Source organism: Lathyrus oleraceus, chromosome 3 (assembly GCF_024323335.1).
Source record: "Lathyrus oleraceus cultivar Zhongwan6 chromosome 3, CAAS_Psat_ZW6_1.0, whole genome shotgun sequence".
Classification (NCBI taxonomy): Eukaryota; Viridiplantae; Streptophyta; class Magnoliopsida; order Fabales; family Fabaceae; genus Lathyrus; species Lathyrus oleraceus.
The window spans coordinates 425,133,657-425,157,302 of NC_066581.1; the positions used below are offsets into that span (position 1 = coordinate 425,133,657).

At 36.7% G+C, this 23,646-nt stretch overlaps 1 protein-coding gene across 1 annotated transcript; it reads left to right on the top strand.

The window, feature by feature from the left end:
• Nucleotides 1–14,177: 14,177 nt before the first annotated feature.
• LOC127128025 (DNA-directed RNA polymerase I subunit 2) lies at nucleotides 14,178–15,222 on the top strand. Its single transcript, XM_051057285.1, has one exon. It carries the CDS (start codon nucleotides 14,429–14,431, stop codon nucleotides 15,194–15,196), a length of 768 nt encoding a protein of 255 aa, XP_050913242.1. The 5' UTR covers nucleotides 14,178–14,428; the 3' UTR covers nucleotides 15,197–15,222.
• The last annotated feature ends 8,424 nt before the right edge of the window (nucleotides 15,223–23,646 follow it).

The window sequence follows — 23,646 nt, forward strand, 5'->3', positions numbered from 1 at the left end:
CTCCTTGGTTCGAAATCTCTTATAGGCTCAAAAGCTTGTTGGTCTTGAGGGGATCTCTGATCCCATCTGTCTTTTGCCTTCCTAACTCCCTCAAGACCGTGCATCACTTTTTTGTCGAACACGACACTGCATTGAGGGCCTAACATGACTTCTGATTTTTTCCTCCGACACCTATAGAGGAATTTCATTAGAGTCTCTTCTTCCTTTAGGAAAACCAATTTGTTGTATTCTTCTTGTCGACGCTCGTCGTCAACTTCCATGGGGGTTTCTTGCGAGACTTCGATCATGTTGACTTCCATGTTTACATCTTCAGTGATGCCTAGATTATGGAATTTCATTTGAAGGCCCTCGGCAGCCTTATCCATTTGTATGAAACTATCAACAATCTATTTGGTCACCATCATCAAATCAGAATCTTCATTGACTCTAGGGTCAAAACCGTCAGTGGTGCCGTTGGCGAAGATTTCAGTAGCTTCCTGTCATACCCTAATTTTCAATCCTAAGATACCACCATCATTTGAATCATTTTCATGACATCTGGCATCTTTGCATTACTATCCCATTGAAAATATCAAAAGATTTTTTACTTTGTTTGTTTTAAGCTAGGGTTTTGCACCAAGAGTTTTCAAAGATTGATCAATCTAGACTTGACATGAGTTTAAAAATTTCAAACTCCTCATCCTTCCTAAGTGATCAATTTACTTCCATCAACAAGAATCGAGTTCAAGATCGTTCCATCTTAAATTCATCAAGACCAGAGTTCATCTGATACCCTAAACTAGTGTTTTGACCCAAAGTTAACTAGTTGACTTTTTAGCCAAGGCATGATCCCAAATCTTGAAGTATGGTTCAAAGACTTCAAAGACATCATAAGTTATCCATTCACATCATCCAATGTTCCCAAGAGATCCCATTCATTAAAGATTGCAAGAATTGGATTCATCTGATACAAAGTCAACTAAGGCAAATTCAAAGTTTGAGTTTTAAGATTTTTGGTCAACTATGGACTTTTCAAGTCAAGGATTATGAAAATATGATCATTGAAGTAATTTGATTAAGTTTAGTTAATAAAGTCAAGCTTACTTGCAAAAAGGGCAAAGATGGAGAATTTGAAATTTTTACGAAGTCCCTAAAAATCATGTCCAAGTACCCAACTTTCCAAGGTCATAACTTGTGATTCAAGCAACCATTTTATTTGCTCCAATGATTCGATTAAAGAACTTGCTTCATACTTCTACTTTGTTCTAGGTGAGGAAACCTCAAAAAATGCACGAATAAGGAGATATGGGGCCATTAAGTGGATGATTCATTTGTTTGTCAAGTGATAAAACACTTAGTGAAATTTTCAGCATGCTAACCTAGTCAAGTGACCAACTTTATACCAATATTTCACTTAGATCCAAACTAATTCAAGACAATTGATCAACATGAAAGTTATAGATCATTCTTCCATCTTTCCAAAATGTCCAAGATCAAGAATTTCCCACGCTTGAGCTAAGAGAATAGAATTTGGGAAGACAACCTCATGGAATGGTTCAGAGGTCGAATTCAAAGCCAAAATATATTACAAATCCAAATAAATCCACAAGTACATGTACTTCTTGTTTATAAATTCCCCAAAATAAGAATGTTTCACCCACTTTTTAGCTATTATCCAAGTAACTAAACCAATACACAATGAACTATTCCATTTATTGCATAAAGTAGCTTTAATCAAACTAGAAGTATCATTGAGCTCGCAAATGGACTTGGATATGATACATACAAACTCCAAGCCTTAAGTCAATCCCTATGCTTTAGCAAGGACAACACAAAATACTCCATGAACTCCTTTCTTTTTCCATGCTTCCCACTTGGAGAATTATGCAAGAACCAACCAAGCAAGCAATAAAGTACAAGCCATGATTATTTTATAATATATGAGGCTTCTTGAACCCTCAAGGATCCCAATAAATAGAGTAAAAAGCCCCATCTATCCATAAACCAAGTTTTCTAATAAAAACTTAATTCTTGATAGCTTTTCAACCTTAACCTCCATTCTCTCATTTGACTCGTGCATTCTGCAAACCAAAGGTTTCAATCATCTTCTAGGAACTCATAAGCATTAAGAGAAGCATCAAATAGTAGTTGTAAGTAGTGTTTAAGAGGCACTTCACCTTGCTCCAATAGGTATATTCTTGCACTTTGAAACTCATCATGCATACGCCATTTCATTTTGATTTCTGAAGCAAACATGTAACATTTATTGTGTTAAGAAGGATCATTATCTTACATGTCATTTATATTGTTGTTTTTGTGAATTTAAGTTACATGAAACCTAAAGTTTCAGTTCTGGTTTTTGTCTTCGTGCATATTCATATTTGAGTATTAGCTAAAACATATCATATCATTGTGTTCCTTACATTTTTCTAAGCAATTTTGATCTTTATTTCATGAAAAATGTTTGACAAATGAGAGAGATATGATTGATGGAAGATTTGAAAAATAATGGTAGAAAAAAATGAAAATGAGAGAGAGGTTGAAGATGATGCTGAGTTGGCATTGAAAAAGTCAAAAGAAACGTGTTATATAATATATAGAATTGTTTGTGTTTTAATTAACGGATGTATAACCACCCTAGTGGTAGAAGCACGCGTCCCAAAGTCACTTGTAACCAAAAGGTCTGGGGTTTGAATCCCCCTCGCCCTAGACTTTGGTTTTTATTTGTTCCAAAGAGTGCATGGAACCCCAAGAACGTGGGTTCGAACCTGACCAGTGTAATGTTTATTTTTTCTCACTTGTTAAATGTTCATTTTTCTTCGTAACTTCAAATATCCATAACTTCATGATCCCTTAACATTTTTGACCCATTATTTTTGCCATGTGTTCATGTGAATGTCTATTTTATGATGACACAAAAAAATCCCAAAAAAAATATTTATTTCACCACTTTTGATTGGATGGAAAACATGTGCTTTTAAGTGTTTTTTTAAGGCTCCTAATTGGTTATTTTGGCTTATGTCTTGTTTGTTCTTGATGTTGAAAGTTCGTATGATTAAATCACACTCTTTTATATGTTGATTGTTATCCTTAACATGTTTGAAATTGATTATCTTCATACAATGTATCAATTGATTCACCTTGAAAACATGTTTGAATGAATGGTTAGGAGGTGATTAGGTTTCCACTTAAGCTTGGTCTTATCATGAACTTTGATTCAACTTTAATGTTTATTTTGTGAAGACTTATAATATAATGCATGTTTGACCTAAATTGATTCATGTTGTGTTTACCATGTATCAATGAATTCTTTTACCATGTCAAATATGATTTTGTCTTCACCATCAATGTGTTGTGTCTTGTGATGTTACGTGAAACTTCGTCATGTCTTGTTTATGTTTATCTCAATGCCTAAAAACCATGATCGATATTGTCATTCATACCTCACTCACCTTCTGATTGTCATTGTATTTAGCCATATTTTGTGCCTTAATGTTAATACATGTTCAACCTTGTTATTGTTTATATCGAAGGGAAGGGAATCATGACATTCTTGTCATTTTGCATGTGTGTGTTCATCTGCATCATATACCATTTTTATTCCCCTTAATTCAAACCTCTAGATACAATATTAGGTTCCCCTCAATGTAAACCTTAGGATTATCTCTCTCTCTCTCCTTCTTATAACCATTTTCATAATAAACTTTGACTTAGGTTGTTGTTTTTCCTTTTATTTCTTAATCAAATTCTTCAAAACACTTAATCATATTCAAAGATCTTGTCATAAGACCTAAAAAACACAAAATTAATTCAAACCCTTTTGCCACTTTGGCTTTTCCATGTTTAAAACCTTTTCATAAAAGGATTATACATGAGTCATCCCTAGTTAAGATTTAAATCTCCTACCCCATAACATTGTTGAGATTGATATTTATTATTTTCCATTTGGAAGAGGTATGTGGCATACTTGTTGATTCTATATCCAAGTGAGAGCCCTTCTTTCAATTTGATGTAAAGATCTATCTTCCACATGTTTGTGGTGGTTTAAAAGTGAGTTTTCTCCTTAAGATGACAATTTGTCTCTTTCTCATAAAATCAACCCCAACAAATCCCTTCTTACATTTGAACCCGAACAACGAGTTTTTTATCCTTCACGGGTACGTAGGCATAAGACTCAATGTCTTTCCAAATACTCAAACAAAAAAAAGATGTTCTTTTTCTACTTCTCCCCAATCAAATAGCAAACAATTTTAAACCAAAAACATATATTAAAAAGGTTCCTGTAGATTACTACAGATGATTAGGGTTCTAATACCTTCCCTTTTCATAACACACCCTTGTACCTTAGAATCTCTCCCCCCTTTTGCTTAGCTTAAGTTTGATCTTCTAACTTTGCATATACATATTGGGTTGTTTTTGAATTTTTTCCCTTCCCTTTGAGAAATTAAAGTTCGGTGATGATATTTTGATTCATGAGTCAAGTTTAATCAATAGCTTGGTCTCCGATTCTTCACCGTGACACCTCCTAAGCAAAATTCTTGAGGAACTCCTGGTCGAGGTACTCAGAGACCCTGACCATGACATCCTTGTTAATAAAGTCCTCAGTAACTTAGGCCATGTTGATGGTCTTGTTGAAGTCAGCAGTAACTTCAACCATATTTACATCATTTGGCTCTATGTAGTGAGCGTCGGCTACTTGCAGAGGGTCAAAGTCAATCTTCATCTAGCTCTTGGGTTTCTCTCCGAATTTGAGTCTTCCCTCCTGAATAGCATTTTGGTCAAGATCCCTGAAAAGAAAACATTGAGACGTTTTATGACCCAGAAAATTATGGTACTTACAAAAACCTCTTTTCTTTCCTTGTTTTAAAGGAGGCATTTTAGAACCAGAAGGCACTATCATTTGGCCATCGTTAACTAACAAATCAAAGATTTTATCATATTTTGTGACATCGAACGTTTAATTTTTCTTAGGAAATTTATCATTCTTTTTCGATTCGATGGGGTTTTTTCCATTAGAAGGGGCTAAGACCTTACAGGAATAGGGAGAGCCTTGTTTTAGTTCAGCAAGGTCGATCTCGCTTTCGTCGAAGTTCGAAGGCTCATCATATGGTCCTTCGTTATCTTCATTAAATTCGACGTAGGTTACTCTCTTATTCCTATTTTCTCTAGATTTTTCTTCCTTCAAACGCTCTAATTATCGAACCCTATCATCCAGTTGGACCATATCCCTCAAGTATTGGGTGGCCAATTTCTTCCTAATGGAATAATCAAGGCCCCTAGCTACCACTTCAACCAACTCGTGTTCTGGCACTTGCGTAAAACATTTGGCTTTTAGTAAGCGGAATCTATTCAGATAGTCATAAATTGGCTCAGTAAACTTACGTTTGATACTAGCCAAATATTTTAGACTAATCTTCATTTGCCCCGTGTAAAACTGCTCATGGTACATACTTGCCAACTGAGTCCAAGTGTGGATTGAATTTTGTGGCAAGGTTGTAAACCACGTGAAGGCATTCTTTATGATAGAACTTTGAAAGTACTTTATCCTAAGGTTTTTGTTGTTCGAAATTTCTCCTGCCTCTATTAAATACCTAGCCACATGTTCGACAGTGGATTCAGTAGTATCCTTAGAAAACTTAGTGAATTTAGGGACCTTCCATCTAGGGGGTAAGTCCGACTGGAGGATATACTCTGAGAATGGTGACGTATAATTTGGCCTTCGAAGGCCAACGTTTACTCCGTTTTGAGCCATGATTCCTTTGACCATGGCTGCCAAATTATTATCTGTTGCCATATCATCGTGTCGAATTTGTTGTACGATGCTATCAATATTCAGATTCCTATTTACCAATAATACCCTTGTTTCTTCCTCTATTGGAACTCGTGGTTGGTTTCTAGGGGGTTCGATCCTATGTTGTTCGACCGCTCCTCCCAGGTTTGCCACGTTTTCCCTGGGTATGTTTGTTTGGTTCTGTTGAACTTGGTTAATGGTGAGATCCTCCTCGAAGTTTACCCCTTGGTTTTCTACCATATACTCTCTCTATGGATGTCGGGGAGGATAAGGCACACCAAAGAAGTTTGTCAGCCGCGTCATCTGCGCTGCCATTTTTTGGTTGGTCTGGGTAGTATTTTGGATTAGAGGATTAAGGATTGTTCCCATAGTTTGGGCCAACATCTGGGCCACTTCATGGTTACTCTCATCCATTTGTTGTCTAATGATTGCGGCAGAGTTATTCGTCAAGTTTGACATGTGGGTAGAATATCCCATTCCTAAAGGCAGGCTATTTCGACCCATGTTTACCCCAGAACCTGGTCCCTATAACGCCGAAGTCATCACAGGTTCTGAAAATACTGGAGGGGCATTTTGTAAGTTTACCATGATCGAAGTTAGCATTTTGTAGGGTTGATCTCGACCACTTAGCAACATCGAAAACCCATGAGGCATAAAAGGTCTAAACACATAAGTCCCTTTTAGTGGGGGAGTTTGTGGAGGGCCCCTTGGCCCAGTAAAATTCAGGATAGGCTCAGTGTGGGCAATCAAATGCGTAGGCATCGAACTTGTCCTTGACGTTATAGGTTCAGAAACAGTGGCTAGAACCGTTGGTCCCCTTGTCGAAGGAACTGGGGGTGGTTCTCCATTATTAGTTTACATATTCTGAGGGTTCACACTATTGGCTAGTTTGAATTTTCCATTCCCCTCGTGTATCTTCTCCTTTGTCTATCTTCATTGGTGGTGGTTACTTTACCACTTATTAATAATATACAATGAAATTTTCAAAAAGGAGAAAGATGATTGAACGATAAGAACTAATAAAATGAAGAAAATTTACACTTTTTTTTCTAGAGCAGTGAGCACTGTCCCACTAGTTGTGCCAATTTGTTTAACGTAAAAATTGGTAAATAACCGCTGATCTTCCAAATTATAATATTTTTGTTACTTACAGGATCGACCAAATTGATCCTAGGACATGTGTGTCATACCCGAAAATTTCCCTACCTTTTTTATTTTTACCTAGCTTACGAATTTATTCATATCATTCATCATGCATGTGTAGGTTTCATTCATTTCATTTGCATATATTGTATATTTCATCATTCCATCTTCATCTGCAACTATTGGGACATAGACCCTTTAATTACGATGTTTTGCTCAAAAGATTGCTTGAACTAAAAGAAAATGGCGAAATTGGAAATTCACATAATATTTTATTTATTCATGATACACATCTTATTGTTTAAGACACAAGCGAAAATAAAGGATTACAAGGAAACAGGATAAAAATCTACATCATTTTGGTATAGTTGACTTTTTGATTAATTGTTGACTTTTGGTCAATTTTTTACCATTGACTAAAATTTGACTCCTAAATATTCTTAGACCTATCCCACATTCATTTCATCACAAAAATTCACAATTTTCAAGAAAAATTCAATTATGTCGTGAACATGTTTCAGGAAAGGATTTTCAACACTTTCCATCTTTCAAGTTCTCTTTCCATGACTTTTTTTCATTCTTCCCTTGGTGCTTCAAGATAATTCTTACACCACTTTTTTCTCCTTGCTACAAGGAAGAAAATAAAACAAGTCAATCACCAAGATCATCAATCAAAGTTATCCAAAAGCTATGGGAAAGTCACACAAAAATACTACATAAATACTTAGAAAATTTGACATGACCTTTCTATTTTCCCCACTTTTCTAAACCTATTCATACATAAAAAAATGGGAATTTGATCCATAATTGGCACCATTCAAAAGTGTTTTTTTCTAATAACAAATCAATTCCCAAAACCACTTGAAGATGTAGAATGAGTCACAAAAAAATTCAATTTCAAAATCATTCAAAATCAAAGTATAATTTCATTATTTTTCAAGTTCCAAGTTTGTGATCATTCACCTTACCCCTAAACTTGGTACTTATGCTAAAATGAAACATATCTTGATTCTAATTACTACTAGCTACCTATTTTAACACAAAATCATGCATTTACTCATTTACCCTTAACCTCCCTAACTATCTCTAATTTCCTCAAAATTCACAATCTAACACAAAATTAAGCAAGTTTTCATCAAACCTCAACATTGATAACAATTGATCCAACGACTACGTTTAGTGATCTGCAACTAATTTTCGATTAATTTCTAACCATTGATAAAGTGATGAGTTGGATCATAATCCAAGGAACCATAATTAACCTAAAAATGCATATAAACCTTCTTTTTTCTCAATTTTAGATTTTAATGACTCTAACCATTTTTTCACCATTTTGCTTCTAACCTCTAACGTTTCTCTCAACCTTTTCATCATTTTTGTAACATCCACCAAAGTTCATCATCATTACCATCTAAAATTTCACATTAAAATTCTAGTTTTGATAGAACATAACCACAAGCATTCCACAATTATCATTCCATATTCATCACAATTCAAGATTCATCATCATTTTCAATAATTCAAGTGTCCCATCTCCTAATTTTCAACTTCTAATAGTCAATATTCATATCGTCATTTGGATTATTGGAAGCATAATAAAAGGATTACATCTTGATGTTTTTCCGGATTTTGCTTCTTTTCGGTAACATTTCAACACGCACCAGAGCAAGTATAGGCTCTGTTGGTAAGCCTCGAACTTTCACTATTTTCATATCATTGACACGAATTATCTTATGTGGTTGATCTTCTTAATTGCATGTGGTAGAGCTTTCAGTTTATGCTACTGTTTTGAGGTTAATTTGATCATAAAAAGTAGTTCAATTATTCAAGAATTGATCATTAAAGTAGCATGAAAATGAACATAGCATAGTTTTTCCTATAGTCTAACCAAGATTTGCACTTAACATAGCAATAGAGTTATAGTTAGTATAACAATAACTTTGATTTAGGCATAGATCAAAATAGTTTTTTGACATAAGCACTTATTTTAAAAGAAACCAAAGTGCAAGTAACATAGAAATTAACTTATCAAATAGTCTATAATTCTTAGTATAGTCATTGACATAAAATTGACATACTTGGCATAGAAATTAACCAAGTTCAAAATAGAAAATTATCTCCATGAAAACAAATAACTTTTTTCCATAAGCACTTATTTGTATTTCCGAAAAATCAATTTTTCAAGTGGTAATTAGCATGATAATTTCTAGCATAATTTTAGTATTCAAATTACATTGAGTTAGCACTAATAGATGGTTATAATAATCCATTTTTTCTACAATTTCCAAACATGTCTTAACATAAAAAAAAGACATTTTTTTCTTAAATCCTAACATCTCAAATTCATCATAAACAATGAAAATTATCAGAAATAAGCACTCAATCATGAAAACCATAATATTTCAAGCATGAAACGCTTTTGTTTGAACATTTTTTAGCAAGATTTGAACTTTTTCCACTTACCTAAAAATCTTAAAGAACATCAATGGAGTTTGAAGAAGTGGAGAAGATGAAGAATTACAACATCCCTGGGAGGAGGGTAATTGCCGCCGGCCGGCCCCCCAAGGCAGCCGCCGCCGTTGCCGGATGAAAGTGCACCACGACACTTTTTCATTTCCATGAATTTTCACATTTTCGTGAAAGGGGGGAGGGGTGTTACACAGACCGGTCCGGTCCGGTGAACCGGTCGGCCAATACGGTTTGGTTGGGGAGGGAATTTATTTTCTTCTCATTTTTGTTTAATGCAGCCCCTTTTATTGTTGTTTTAATTGGAGCCTAACTTTAGGTTATGCTTTAAACCCTTTTATCTCTTAAACCTTTCTCTTTTTTGTTTTTCCTAGTATTTTGTTTTATTATTAAATAGAATTAGGAATATTTTAGGATTTAGAAATAATTAGAATTAAAAAATTTAGGATTAGAATAAGTAGAATTTTAATCTTGTTAGTTAGATTTTAGATATTTAATTTAATTAATTTTCTTGAACTTGATTAAATTTTAGAAATGAATTAGATTAATTATTTTTTAGAACTTGTTTAGGTTCTAAAAATTAATTAGATTGATTAATTTTTAGAATTTGATTTGGATTTTAGAAATTAATTAAATTAATTAGTCGGTTAGAAATTGATTAGATTTTTACTTCTAATTAGATTCGTTAAAATGATTAGAAACTTTAGATTTTAATTGATTAGTGATGATGTTAATTAGGTTTTAACCGATTAATCTTTTGTTGTACATAATTATCAACTAATTCAAACCCTCCGATTTAAAGTTGATCAAAAGAAATTTTGATTAACTAAATCCTTTGATCATGTATAATCTCACAGTCTAATCAAGTTATCAAAAGTCCCTTGATCACTTGATAAGACTAATTCTAATGTTATGGATCTCAAAGCTTCAAGTCCAGACTTTCATGTAAGGCATCATAGATAAGTCGAGCAGCAGATTATACAAGATACATCAAAGGCCAACACTTGGTAACTATGATTCAAATTGCATGCCATAAGCCTTAAGTAATGAGTAATGATGAGACCGAGTTTCTCCTACCCTTGTCTAGAGTGACTTTGTGCATGGAGCATGGGCCCTAGCTATTCAAAGCATTCGCCTTCATTCGTAGACTTTAATATAATGCAAATCAAATAAATTTCCAAGACTTCTTCACATGAAGCAACATCAACTCAAGGACCAGCAATGAAGATTCTTCTCTAAGAACTTGTCAGTTATAAGAAGTATCACATGCCATGAGCCTTAAGCATTAAGGAATGATGAGACGGAGTTTCTCCCATTCTTGTATAGAGTGAGTTTGCGTATGGGGCATAGGCCTTAGCTATTCAAAGCACTCTGCCTTATTCATAGACTTTAGTGTGATTCTCATCAATCAATTGTCAAGTCTTTCTCTCATCATCATTGCAACGAACAACAACAAAGACTCTTCTCCCAACTTAAAAGTTAGGATGAGAATTGCACGCCACGAGCCTTAAGTGGTATAGAAGGAATGAGACTGGAGCTATCCTACACTCATTCTGGATATCTTTGGGTGCGGGACATTTGGCCCGTTGCTTATCGTATCCACCTTTACTCATAGACTTTAGTGTGATTCTTATCAATCAACTATCAATTTTATTCCACTCTTTCAATCAATCATTTCTTTTGCCTCATGAATCGCCTTGCTTTCAACCCTAGTGGGCTAAACTACGATTGCTCTGATTTCCTTATTGCACTATAAGGATACCTAGGGCGGAGAACCCAGATTCTTCGCGAGCTACCCTATTTATTAACACATCATTCTTCATTCATCTATGAGTACCATCTTTTTTAGATCAACTATACTTCTCCTTAGACTCTTTGTACATCCTTTTAGGACGATGTAGCAGCAGTGCACCTCATCAATCGGGTGTTGTTTGGGTCCCCCAAACATTTAATTCAATCTTTTTAGGTTTAGACACCACCTTGCTCTTTGATTCAGAGTCTATCTCTTCTTAGAACCAAGATACTTCCTCTTTGATCTCGAACTACTTGTTCCCCATCCAGTGATATACTGCTTCCTTGTACACAATAATACTTTCTCTTGGGCCCCGCCTATACCCTTTTCTGGCGATATAGCGGAAGTTCGTCTTGTGAATCAAGAGTTGTTTGGTTGGCACCCAGACACCTAATTCAATATTTGTTTTTCGCTTTACCCTATAGTGGCAGCCATGCTAGCCCACAAACTGGTAAATGTCTATTTACTCTTTGATTCCAAGTTCCATCCATTTGTGGGTCCCCTTGATACCATTTTGTTGGTGCAAGTTATACTTTTCATCGTTGTTCTATCTCTTTGTTCTCATGGTTCCATAAACTACGATTGCTCTGACTTTCTCATTGCACAATGAGAATACGTAGGCACAAGGATGTCAATCCTTGGCGAGCATACTTCTAACTATTCCTTCTTCCGCCTTAGGGTATCATTTATTTCTTTCATGATCCACTACCTACCTTCGATCATAAATCGTTCACCCTAGTGACATATTATTCCTTTGACATCCAAAACTCAGTTTTCTTTGGAATTCCATATACACCCATTTAGGACGCATAGCGAAAAGTCCGCATTTCTACCTAGAGTTGTTTGGCTTATACCCAAACATTTAATTTTGTCTTTTTTGGCTAAATATCAGATAGTGGAAACCATGTTATTCCACGTATCGTTTAACGTCGTTTCCCTCTATGGAACAAATCTCATTTCTCCTATGTATTCCAATACACTTTCAACTCCGGTTGCAAATTATACTTCTTCAGTCACTTGTCATAAAATCCTTCAATTATGTGACTTTGGTCACCTTATTCCGTTCATCTCCATGGTGCACTCATATTCTACCTTCATTCATTCCATGTGGTATACTAGTTATCTTTGAGTCATATGCACTACTTCTTTGTGCTCTTTCTTGCGTCACCTTGTGAACCAAGAGATGTTTGGGTCATACCCTTAAACACTTATTTCTTCGTATTTTCGACATTACCCTATAGCGGCAGCCATGCTAGCCCACATACTGGTAAGGGACACCTTACTCTTGTGTTCATCTTTTCACCCTTGTTGGAGTTCAAAATATTATTCTTTAGTTTAGACCATATTGTTATCACAATTCTTTTAATCTCTCACCACTAGTTCTTCGAACTACAGAGCTCTGAATTCCTCATTGCACTATAAAGATACGTAGGCATGAGGGCCCCAATCCTCACCTAACACTTTATCTATTTATTTTATTTTTCCCATTCTTGGATGAGTAATCTTTAGATATAACACATATTCGAGCGAGAACAATCAAAATGGTTTACATTGAGTACCATGGATGTTTGGGGTGCTAATACCTTCCCCTTGCATAACCGACTTCCTTGCCCAACATATCTCTTTCCCGCGGGTTTTATCGATGTTTTTCCTTTCCTTCGGGAATAAATAAAGTTCGGTGGCGAATTTGTTATATGTTTGAGCGTGTGATACGTGTCATACCTCGATTTTGGTCCTGAATTTTTTATTTTGTTTGGCACATGGCCTAAAGTTCATTTGCATACATTCATTCCCAAATCCATATTTTTGTTACACATTGGTCATTGTCTAGGTTTTTTGATCATGGTGCTTTTGATTATAAAATGGATTTTAATATCTTGACTTTTTTTTTTTTAATTTGATTTTAATTTCAAATTAAGTTTAATTCCAATTGTCAATTTAATCTTAATTGTTTATTTTACTAATGATTAAAACTCTAATCGATTTTAATTTCCAAATGAATGTTAGAGTTGATATCCAAGTAATTTTAAATGAATTATAGATTAATTTGTTTTTTAATTTGGTTTTTGCTGATTTGTTATTAGTAATTAAATTGATATTCAAACTAATATTGGATTATTCCTAAAAATCCACATCCATTTTTATAGTCAAATATCCAATAATCCAAATCCATTTTAAAATCAAAACTCACCAACAACAAAATCCTCTTCCTAAAACCCTATACCCTATACAATACACCATTCTACATTTTTCGTTGTAGAACAAAATTCCAATACAACATTGCATATTGCCGCAAACAAGGGCCGTACTCAGTACGTGGAGAATCACCACCAATTTGTCTGAAGAATAACAGCCCATACTGAACCCCTTAATGTCAGCTGCTTGTTATCAACGGAAGGTATTAATATCAATGCTACAAACAAGGCGGGAAAGACCCCTTTTGACATTGCAGAAAAATTTGAAAGTCCAGATCTGGAAGGGTGCGCCAACTACTCCATTGATAATTACAAAGCCGTCGGTACTGTTGGTTAGCGTTATACAACCTGCCATGACCCTGCCGGAAGAACAACCGTGACAGTAACCTCACACCACATACATGTGACACATCATGCCGTCAATATCCTGCATCCAGAACCAAATCAAACATTATGAAAGCCAAAGGCAGTTCAGTTGTTAATCAAGTTGAGAATGGAGATACCAACAACAAGTACCTGAAGATGATGATAAACAAGAACTAGTTAACAAAACCGGTCAACTTCATTATTGGCTAATAAAAGATGCTCAGGAAGGTTTCTGGGAAGATGATTGTCGTTAATACTCCCAGTATTTATCATAAAGATGCCAAAGTACCACCGTGTGAAATGGATGATAGGACAAAGCTCGCCTACCTGCATGAACCCGAGTCATTAAAATGTAACCTGAAATCCAACCATGTTGCGAAACTTACCTTTAGAGCAACAACAGGAATTAGCAGCAGACCTCACGCCAAAGTTAAATTGAAAGCATCAACCTCAAATCCTTTGTGGTTACTCATCCTTCAACATCAAAAAAAGCTTATAATTTCGTTGGAAAAACTGGCCCTTCATCCGCCTCAGAAGGAAGGATTAGCAAATTCAACACGGCAGGCATTGTATCCATTTGAGTGCAGACAGGCAAAACTCACATATTCAGGGAGATTTTCAGCAAATGTCTGTCTTCAATATGAGGGCGATGCTGCTATTGTTCAAGACAGTTTTAGTTTTGGGCAGTTTCCCATAATGCTAAAGTTTAAGCGATGCAACTTGAGAGGTGCTTCTCCCCGGAAACTTGTGTCATTGAAGGAAGAGGCATCGGAAATGGGCGGTTACTTCATCGTGAATGGCCTTGAGAGATATATTCGACCTATAATTATGCCAAAACGAAATTATCCAATGAGTACGGTACGAAGTTCATTTAGTGAAAAGCGGGAAGGATATGCTGATAAAGCAGTTGTAATAAGGTGTGTAAGAGCTGATCAAACCTCATTAACGGTAAAATTATATTACCTTCATAATGGGAGTGCAAGGCTTGGTTTCTGGATACAAGGAAGAGAGTACATGCTTCCTGTGGGTATTTTTTTGAAGGCCCTCATTGACACCACTGACAGAGAAATTTATGTAAATTTGACAAGCTGTTATAATGAAAAGTATGAAAAAGAAAAGGAAAAGTATGCAATAACAGACATGAGGAAGTTAGCCAATAGGATGCAATTTGGAATTCCTGAAGAGAGCTCTTTAGGGGACGGTCTTGGTGAGGGTTATGGAATGCTTGGTCAAGCTGGCAGTGGCAAGCTTCGTGTGTCAGCAGGTCAAAGCAAACTTGCTGCAAAAGTTGCTAAAAAAGTTAAGGAAAAGGATTATGGTAGCAGTGGTGCTACATCTGGTTTAACCTCAAGTCTTGCATTTACACCAGTACAGGGGATCGAGCTGACAAATCCACAGGCTCATGCGCATCAACTTGGTAGTGGAACTCAAAGCACCTACTTCTCTGAAACAGGAACCATTTGAACATCAAGCTACAATGAAACCAGAAAATTCATTTTTACTAGAGGAATTCACTGCAGTAACACAAAATTAGTCAAAGTTGGAAATTCCAAAAAAATTCCCAAATCGGGATAAAGACAAAACTCAAAGGGAAAGGTTGAGTTCATAGTACCGTTTCCGGATTGTAGCATAAAATAAGATGAAATTGATTCTGAGCACACAAAAGCGCTTCTGGAAATTTGCTCCATTGAACCTTTGGGGGACCAAACCGAAGCCCTAGCTGTGAAGATAAATAGAAGGAAAAAACCTTAATCAGAGGACAAAATTTAGAGAGGGAGGCGGCCAAACAGAAAACCCTAAATCAAAAAAAATCAATCAAAAACAAACTTTTTGAAGAGGCGAAGGAGGGAGGTTCGAATCTCATCGTTGCCATCGCCACCACCGGAGGTGAGCTCTTTTTTTCTTTTCAACCATAATTTCTTGCATGATTCAGGGTATTTAAGTGAGACGCGAGCAATTGAGAAGAGTTTGAGAGAGGGGAGCGCGATTGAGAGGTTTCTTACGGAGATAGAGAAGGCGCGATTGAGAGGTTCTTTTGGTGAGATAGAGGGAGCGAGATTGAGGGTTTGGTGTAAACGAGATGGAAGGAGAGCGTGAGAGATTGAGAGAACATCGTGAGATTTGGAACGGGACGGAGAGATTGAGAGAACATCGTGAGATTTGGAACGGGACGGAGAGATTGAGAGAGGAAGAGTTCTGTCCAATTCGTTTCATTTTCTTTTTTTATTTATTATTTACTTTAAGTGTGGTTAAAAACCCTTTAATTCCATTTAAGTGACTGTTGGTTTTTTCAGTAGATGTTAATATTGGTGATTAACGATGATTCCTTTTTTTTTACCATTTCCAACTTATTCCCCTTTGGAAACCCAACAGACAAGGGGTTGGGATTAATTAGGGTAGTCCACCTAGTTTTTTTTAATTAGTTTTTTTTATTTTAATTCTTTTTTAATTTATCTTAGTTTATATATTTAAGTTAGTGATAAAATAACAATTAGTTGGTAAGTGGTCTGGTGGAGATGAGTGGTTTCTAGGTCTTTAGTGTAATGGGTTTGATACCCCTATGTGTAGTTTTTTCTTTTAACATTTTCTTTTATGTTTATGCTTTATTACTCATAGTTTTTTTTATTATTGTTTAATAGCATAGATTTGTTTTCTTTTAATTGCATCATTCATTCAAAACCATTTGAAAAACTATAAAAATCATACTTTTCTCGATTTAATATCGAGCCCATTTTCATACCCTTGTAAGTCGATTGCTTTTAAGCATCGCCATCAACCTCACATAGCTTACTCTTGGGCTTTCTTACAAATGAGCCGGTTCCCTTGCACTTACACCCATACATTGCATTATTTGTTATTGGGGCCCGATTTAATTATTTCATGATTTTTGAATCCCCATTTTGACAAAATGTACCCCACTCCCCCGATGTATAATAATCTTGTACTGTTTTATTTCTTTATTTGTTTGACTATTTAGTTAGATACTAACACAAGAATAAAATCAACCATTTCCAAAAAATACAAAAATATGACTCGATCCAACGTCGAGTATTTTCTCAATAAACAAGTCAATTCACTTCTCCCTCCAATTCTATTCCACTTATCTTTCAAACTCTCATCAAACGCTTGATTCAACGTCAAGCCATTTTTTCTGATAAAAACTCAAAATATATTAATTTATAGTTAAGACCTTTTCAATAAGATGGAAGTGGAACGTGGTGTATACCGTGCACTCCTGAGACTAGGATTCTAGATGTATATCTCGCCAATCCTAGCTCTCGCCATCATCCAAGTTTATCCACTTTGGTTTTCTCTCAAACACTCATTCAAATTTCTCTTAAACGTCCATCAACGCTTGATCTAGGGTCAAGTCATTTTCACAACAAAAACCAAAATACCTAATTCTTACTTAACACTTTTCAAATAAAGGTGGAAATGGAACATGGTGTATACCATGCACTCCTGAGGTTAAGATTCGAGACGTATGTCTCGCCAATCTTAACTCTCGCCATCGTCTAAAATTGTCAATGTGGTTTCGTCAAACCCTTTCTCAATCAAATCTAAGATACCTAAATCTTATTTAACACTTTTTCAATAAAGGTGGAAATGGAACATGGTGTATACCATGCACTCCTGAGATTAAGATTCGAGACGTATGCCTCGCCTATATTAGTTCTCGCTATCGTCTAAAATTGTCAATGCGGTTTCTTCAAACCCTTTCTCAATCAAATTCCAAAATACTTAATTCCTATCTTAACCTCTTTCAATAAAGATGGAAATGGAACATGGTGTATACCATGCACTCCTGAGGCTAGGATTCGAGATGTATATCTCCCTCATCCAAGTTCTCGCCATCACTCAAAATACATCCAACCGATCAAACTCTTTGCTTGCCGCCGTGCGATTAATCAAAAACCTTTTTCATAAATGAAAGATATATTGTCTTAAGTGATACAAAACAATGTTTCGGCCACGATTGTTGAGTAGAGATAAATGACGCTTTTCCGAATGTAGATTTATAAATCCGTTCGATGTGTGGTATGCGTCCCCTCCTCATCTGTTTTGGGTAAAACGATGTTTTCGTCGATTAATACAATATAGCTTTCGCTAAAATCGACCAACAAACAAACATTTTTCTACCCAGAACTACGTAAGCCTTGATTTCTCTTTTGAGATACGTAGGAGCAGGATTTATAAATCTTGTCAGGCCCATTAATAAAAAACTTAGGTTTAGTCCTTCGTTAAAAAATCCAAAAATATTCTTCTCTCTTATATTCTTTCTTTTCCCACCTAATAAATTGAAAAGCCTAACATTTCAAACTAACATTAACGCACACAACTGACCTAATGGTTCCCGTTGAGTACAACGGACGTGAGGGGTGCTAATACCTTCCCCTTGCGTAATCGACTCCCGAACCCTGATATAGGTTGCGGTGACCATATCTTATCCTTTCTTTTGTCTTGGGTTTTATCGATATTTCCCCTTTCCTTTTTAGGAATAAATAAAGTTCGGTGGCGACTCTGTTTAGTTCATCATTGCGAGCGTGCGATCGCGCTTCGCTTTGAAGTCGTATCCCTATTTTTTCCGAGGTGCGACAGATGGCGACTCTACTGGGGAAAACAAATCCCTAAGTGAGTCAAGCCTAGTTAGGATGTTTGTGTGCCTTTGTTTGTTTAATTATGTGGCTTTTCCGTTATTTATTGCTTTTTAATATCTTTATTGTTATATTGATATTTGTTGTATATTGGTTCCACCATGTTTGGTACTTGGATTTTGATTGCAAACCACGTGGGAGACTCTACACCCGAGTCTAGAGTGAAAAAAAACATAAGATAAGACGATGGTTGAGTAGTACAGACTCCCGAGGTGTATACTTCGTAAGAGTCGGTACGAGAACCTCACTTAGAGTAGATCCTTTTGCGAATATTGTCGCCCGAGGTGTATACCTCGTAAGCTTCGATGTTTCAAAGGGGTCCATGACTCTAAGGACCTTTTAGAACATTAAACCTTTGGCCAACTAGAAATGATGGTTGCGTAGTATAGATTCCCGAGGTGGATACCTCGTAAGGATCGATACGAGAACCTCACTCAGAATAGATTCTCCAGATGGAGTTGATGACCGGAAAGTATTTTCCGTAAGCGTCAAACAGTCTTTTGAATCCATGACTCTGAGTATCCTGTCTAGAACCCAGTCGATGGTTGCGTAGTACGGACTCACGAGGTGTATACTTCGTAAGAGTCGGTACGAGAACCTCACCCAGAATAGATTCCTTCGATGGAGTTGACGACCGGGAAGTATTTCCCGTAAGCGTCAAACATTCTTGTGAATCAATGACTCTGGGGATCCTTTGTAACAAAGCCCTAGACCATACCTGGTGAGAACCCCGTTTTGGAAAAGCAATCAAATTTATCAGTACCTCGGACATTTGAACCCGTGTAAAAAAAAAAAAAAAACACAAATGTGCATGGCATGCATTGCATCCATTCATATACCATTGCATATGCATTTGTCATCATGCATTTCATGTCATTCTCCAGACAAAATACCAAAAAAAACTCATCCATCTTTTTGTCCGTGAAGCAAAGTGATTCTCAACACGCGAAGAGCAAAGAACCATGTCTCAGGGGATGATGGACGAGCTAAGGAAAAGCCAAGAAGCGTTGAAGGAGGAACTTAATCTTTTGAAGAGCCAAATGAGATGGGTCTTGGAAACCCTGCAAGTCTTGTTGAGAAAAGAGGGTCACCCAATATACACTGCTGCAACAAAGAGAGCTACTACCCCGCATCCATCTGGTGTCACCCCAGGTCAAGGGAAATTCTATGTGGCAACTCCTCATTTACCAGTATATGGACCTCCCTCAAGACGTCATCAGCAACATCCTCTGGCTATTCCTCCTCAAAGTCACCAAAGCCAGGTTCAGAATAAAAATCAGAATCAGAACAAGAGGAACAAGGATCACAATGACTCGATTCCGGTGCCATATAGCAAGCTCTACCCGCAACTGATCCAAAATGCTTTGGTGACACCTCGAGCTCTCACGCCTGTGTCACCATACCTGCCATGGTACAATCCAAATGCAACATGTGAATTCCATAAAGGGGCATTGGGACATGACCTAGATTCTTGCTTTGCGCTAAAAGCCTTGGTACGAGGACTGATTAACAAAAAGAGCTTAGTTTTTGAAGAAGATCACCCGAAGATCAAGTGCGAATACCATACTGGAACAATGGGGCACTCCATCGAGGAATGCATGAGTTTTAAGCTCAAGTTGCAAGGATTGATTGACATAGCGTCACTAACACTCAAGGAGGAAGGCTCAGGTACATATACCTTGATTTCTGAGCCAGGTAATGAGAAAGGGAAAGGACCCTTGAAACCCCTCAAGATTTTGTTCCACAAGGAAGATGTCCGGGATGTGGCTAACGAGCTATCATTGTTTCCTGGTAAGAGCATTGAGATACCGTCTTGGATTTCCAATGTCACGACCCATACCAATGAAAGAAAAGGAGAAGTGAGTAGTGGATTCAAGAAGGTTGCGTTCAACGATGAGATTGAAGGAAAAGAATTTTAAGATCATCATGCCAATGTCAAATAGTTTGTTGATCCCAACCTTCAAGTTTGAAGAAGTCATTTCCCTAAAGCTGGCAATCATTTGGTTGTTTCAACACTTCTTTTGTAGTTTCTTTGCATGTTGGTTGTTATTTGCTTTTAAACATTGTTGTTTTATTTGAATTGGTAAGATTAATGAAATGTTTATGCATCTTTTGAATTGATCTATTCGTATTCACTCGTTTCTCATTTATGTTAAAAACAAAAATACTCCTTTCATTCACGTTTGTTTTTCAAACTGTTGTGTTAACAAAGATTGGGAGGAGGAGGATGAAAATGAAACACCTGAAATTGTTGTGGTATGCTTTTGAGTAAAACCTTGTCGATGATGTAAGGCATTGTTTCAAATCCCCAAACACCGAAGAGATAAGGCGTTAATCCCTAGTCAACCACTTTGAGCCTAGAAGTTGGTGTTTATTTCGGATCTAAAACCCTTAATCTTAACCTGGGGCAGGGTAGTTGTGTTCAGATAGTTTGATCATGCATTCGATCTTTCAAAAAAAATCGTCCATATGAACACCCTCCAATTAGGTTCAACCACATGTTATCCTTCGCGCACACGTTGAAGTGTCAAAGAAGTTGAGAAAAGCTAAAATTAGTGTTGGTTGATCCTCATCCACCAATAATGTGGCAGTCAATACCTTTAAAAAATAAAAAAAGGCCCCTTAGGTCAAATACCACAAAATGACTTAGGCCAAAGTTAGGGCATCCCGATGGACCAAAAGCTTCAGAGAAGCGGTCCAGGCAAAATTAGGGATAAAGAAAATCAATCAAAAGAGGTCATTAAATCCTCGACAAAAAATATGGTGACTGCCATTTCAAGAAAATTCGTCTTGAATCCTCATCACACCTTCGAACCCTCTTGGAAGTCGAATGCGTGTATTGAATTAACTGAACGTAGGAACTGGAGATCATCAAGAAGAAGGGGTGGGTAAAAAATAAATTTTGAGCCTTATATCCTTTTGTTTCAAAAAAAACCGTGAACCAGACCACGTTATAACCCTTAAAAGACCTAATTGAGGTAGGGTTTATTTTGAAAGCATACTATAACAAGGTCGTGTTAACTTGACTCCAAACGATTTTTGTTAATCATTTGATAGCACCAACTTGCGTACTGTGAGTGACTAGATCATCATTGTGTTCTTATCATTGACCCGCTCACTATATTTCACCCATTCATATCAATAAATTTTGATTTCAAATTTTTTCATAAGCATTGAATTAAAATTACCATTTTTGAATGAACAATCTTATTTGCGAGTCAACACTTAGCATCAAAGAAATTCAATACACAGTTGAGGAACTTGATGGAGTGAAAGAAGTCTAGTCAGGGGCAAATCACTTTGAGCATCAGTTAATTCGAGCTAGTCACCCTAAGGGTCATCTCGCCAAGAGTAATTTTGCTTCAAGACTTAGATTGGGGCAAGCCACCTCAGAGCTCATTCAGTCCAACTATCCAAAGGACAATCAACCAAGAGTCTTCCATTCCAACATTTGGTTAGTCAAGTTCAGACCACTGCAAGTTTCAAACACTTGGGGCAAGCCATCTCGAGGTAGTCTCATGGCAAGTTGTTTCCAAACCCACTTTCATGATGAACATTTCCAAAGACCCAACAAACTGGGGCAAGATGAGCCACAGAGGAGCAGAACCTCTTTCTTCTTGCTTTCAAACTGCTCAAACAAATTCTGCCATACGTCAACAACTATTGAGTTTAAGACGAGTGCCCGAAAATCATGCTAGCACGATTCATTAATCCTCCAAAAGGATCCGTTGGCTAAGTTGTGGCCATCAAACTGGATAGAATCCTCCTTTGGCAACATCTATCATAAAATATTTGGTTGAGTTCTCGGTGTTGAGGAATCATGAGCTTCCATAAAAAACCTTAACAAACTCCCAGTCTGCCCATTGTCAGCATTCTCATAATCATGATCATTCATATATCATGCATAAAAGGAAATTCAAATCATGCATAGCCGAAATGTACTTCGTGCTCATTTTGCATTGACCCAGGTCTTGTTGTCGATCCTAGATCCTTTGACCTCTAATTCCAGCTTGTCTTTGGTATCCCTAAACCAACATCCGGTTTTCCCGGTCATTTTCAAGTCCAATTGCTGTTGGCAAAATCCGTTAAAGGGTGGTTGTGGTCCATTGCTTACGGTCAGAGTCCAATTGTTGTTATTCCAGTATCAGGTCATACATGAACCGGTTCTGAAGATTCTTTCTCTGTTTGTTCAATACTATTCAGGTCATGTATGAACCTGTTGTTGAGCTTTATTCCGGTGTCAGGTCATACTTGAACCTGCTCTGAAGATTTTTTCCCTGTCGTTCAATACTATTCAGGTCATGTTTGAACCTGTTGTTGAGCTTTTATTCCGGGGTCAGGTCATACTTGAACCTGCTCTGAAGATTTTTTCCCTGTCGTTCAATACTATTCAGGTCATGTTTGAACCTGTTGTTGAGCTTTTATTCCGGGGTCAGGTCATACTTGAACCTGCTCTGAAGATTTTTTCTCTATTTGTTCAATACTATTCAGGTCATGTATGAACCTGTTGTTGAGTTTTATTCCGGGGTCAGGTCATACTTGAACCTGCTCTGAAGATTTTTTCTCTGTTTTGTTCAATACTATTCAGGTCATGTATGAACCTGTTGTTGAGCTTTTATTCCGGGGTCAGGTCATACTTGAACCTGCTCTGAAGATTTTTTCCAGTTTTGTTCAATACTATTCAGGTCATGTATGAACCTGTTGTTGAGCTTTTATTCCGGGGTCAGGTCATACTTGAACCTGCTCTGAAGAGTTTTTTTTTCCAATTTTTGTTCAATACCATTCAGGTCATGTATGAACCTGTTGTTGAGCTTTATTCCGGTATCAGATCATACTTGAACCTGTTCTGAAGATTTTTTCCCTATGTTTGTTCAATACTATTTAGGTCGTGTATGAACCTGTTGTTGAGCTTTATTCCGGTGTCAGGTCATACTTGAACTTGTTCTGAAGATTTTTTTTTCTCTATTTGTTCAATACTATTCAGGTCATGTATGAACCTGTTGATTGAGCTTTATTCTGGTGTCAGGTCATACATGAACCTGTTCTGAAGAGTTATTCTCCATGATTATTCCCCAGCATTGTCAGGTCATATATGAACCTGTTTTGTTGTGTCTGAACCTGTTATGCATTTTCTTCCTTATTCGGGCTTAGTAAGTCAAATTGTGAACTTACTCTCTTGTACTCTAAATACTGCTTATCACACTCCACTCAGATTACTCCCCAGAGTGTATTTGACTCTCCAGCAGGACTGTTTTCCCC

Excerpts from the sequence above, each read along its gene's own strand:
- LOC127128025 (XM_051057285.1), top strand. The coding sequence starts at position 14,429 with ATGCTAAAGTTTAAGCGATGCAACTTGAGAGGTGCTTCTCCCCGGAAA.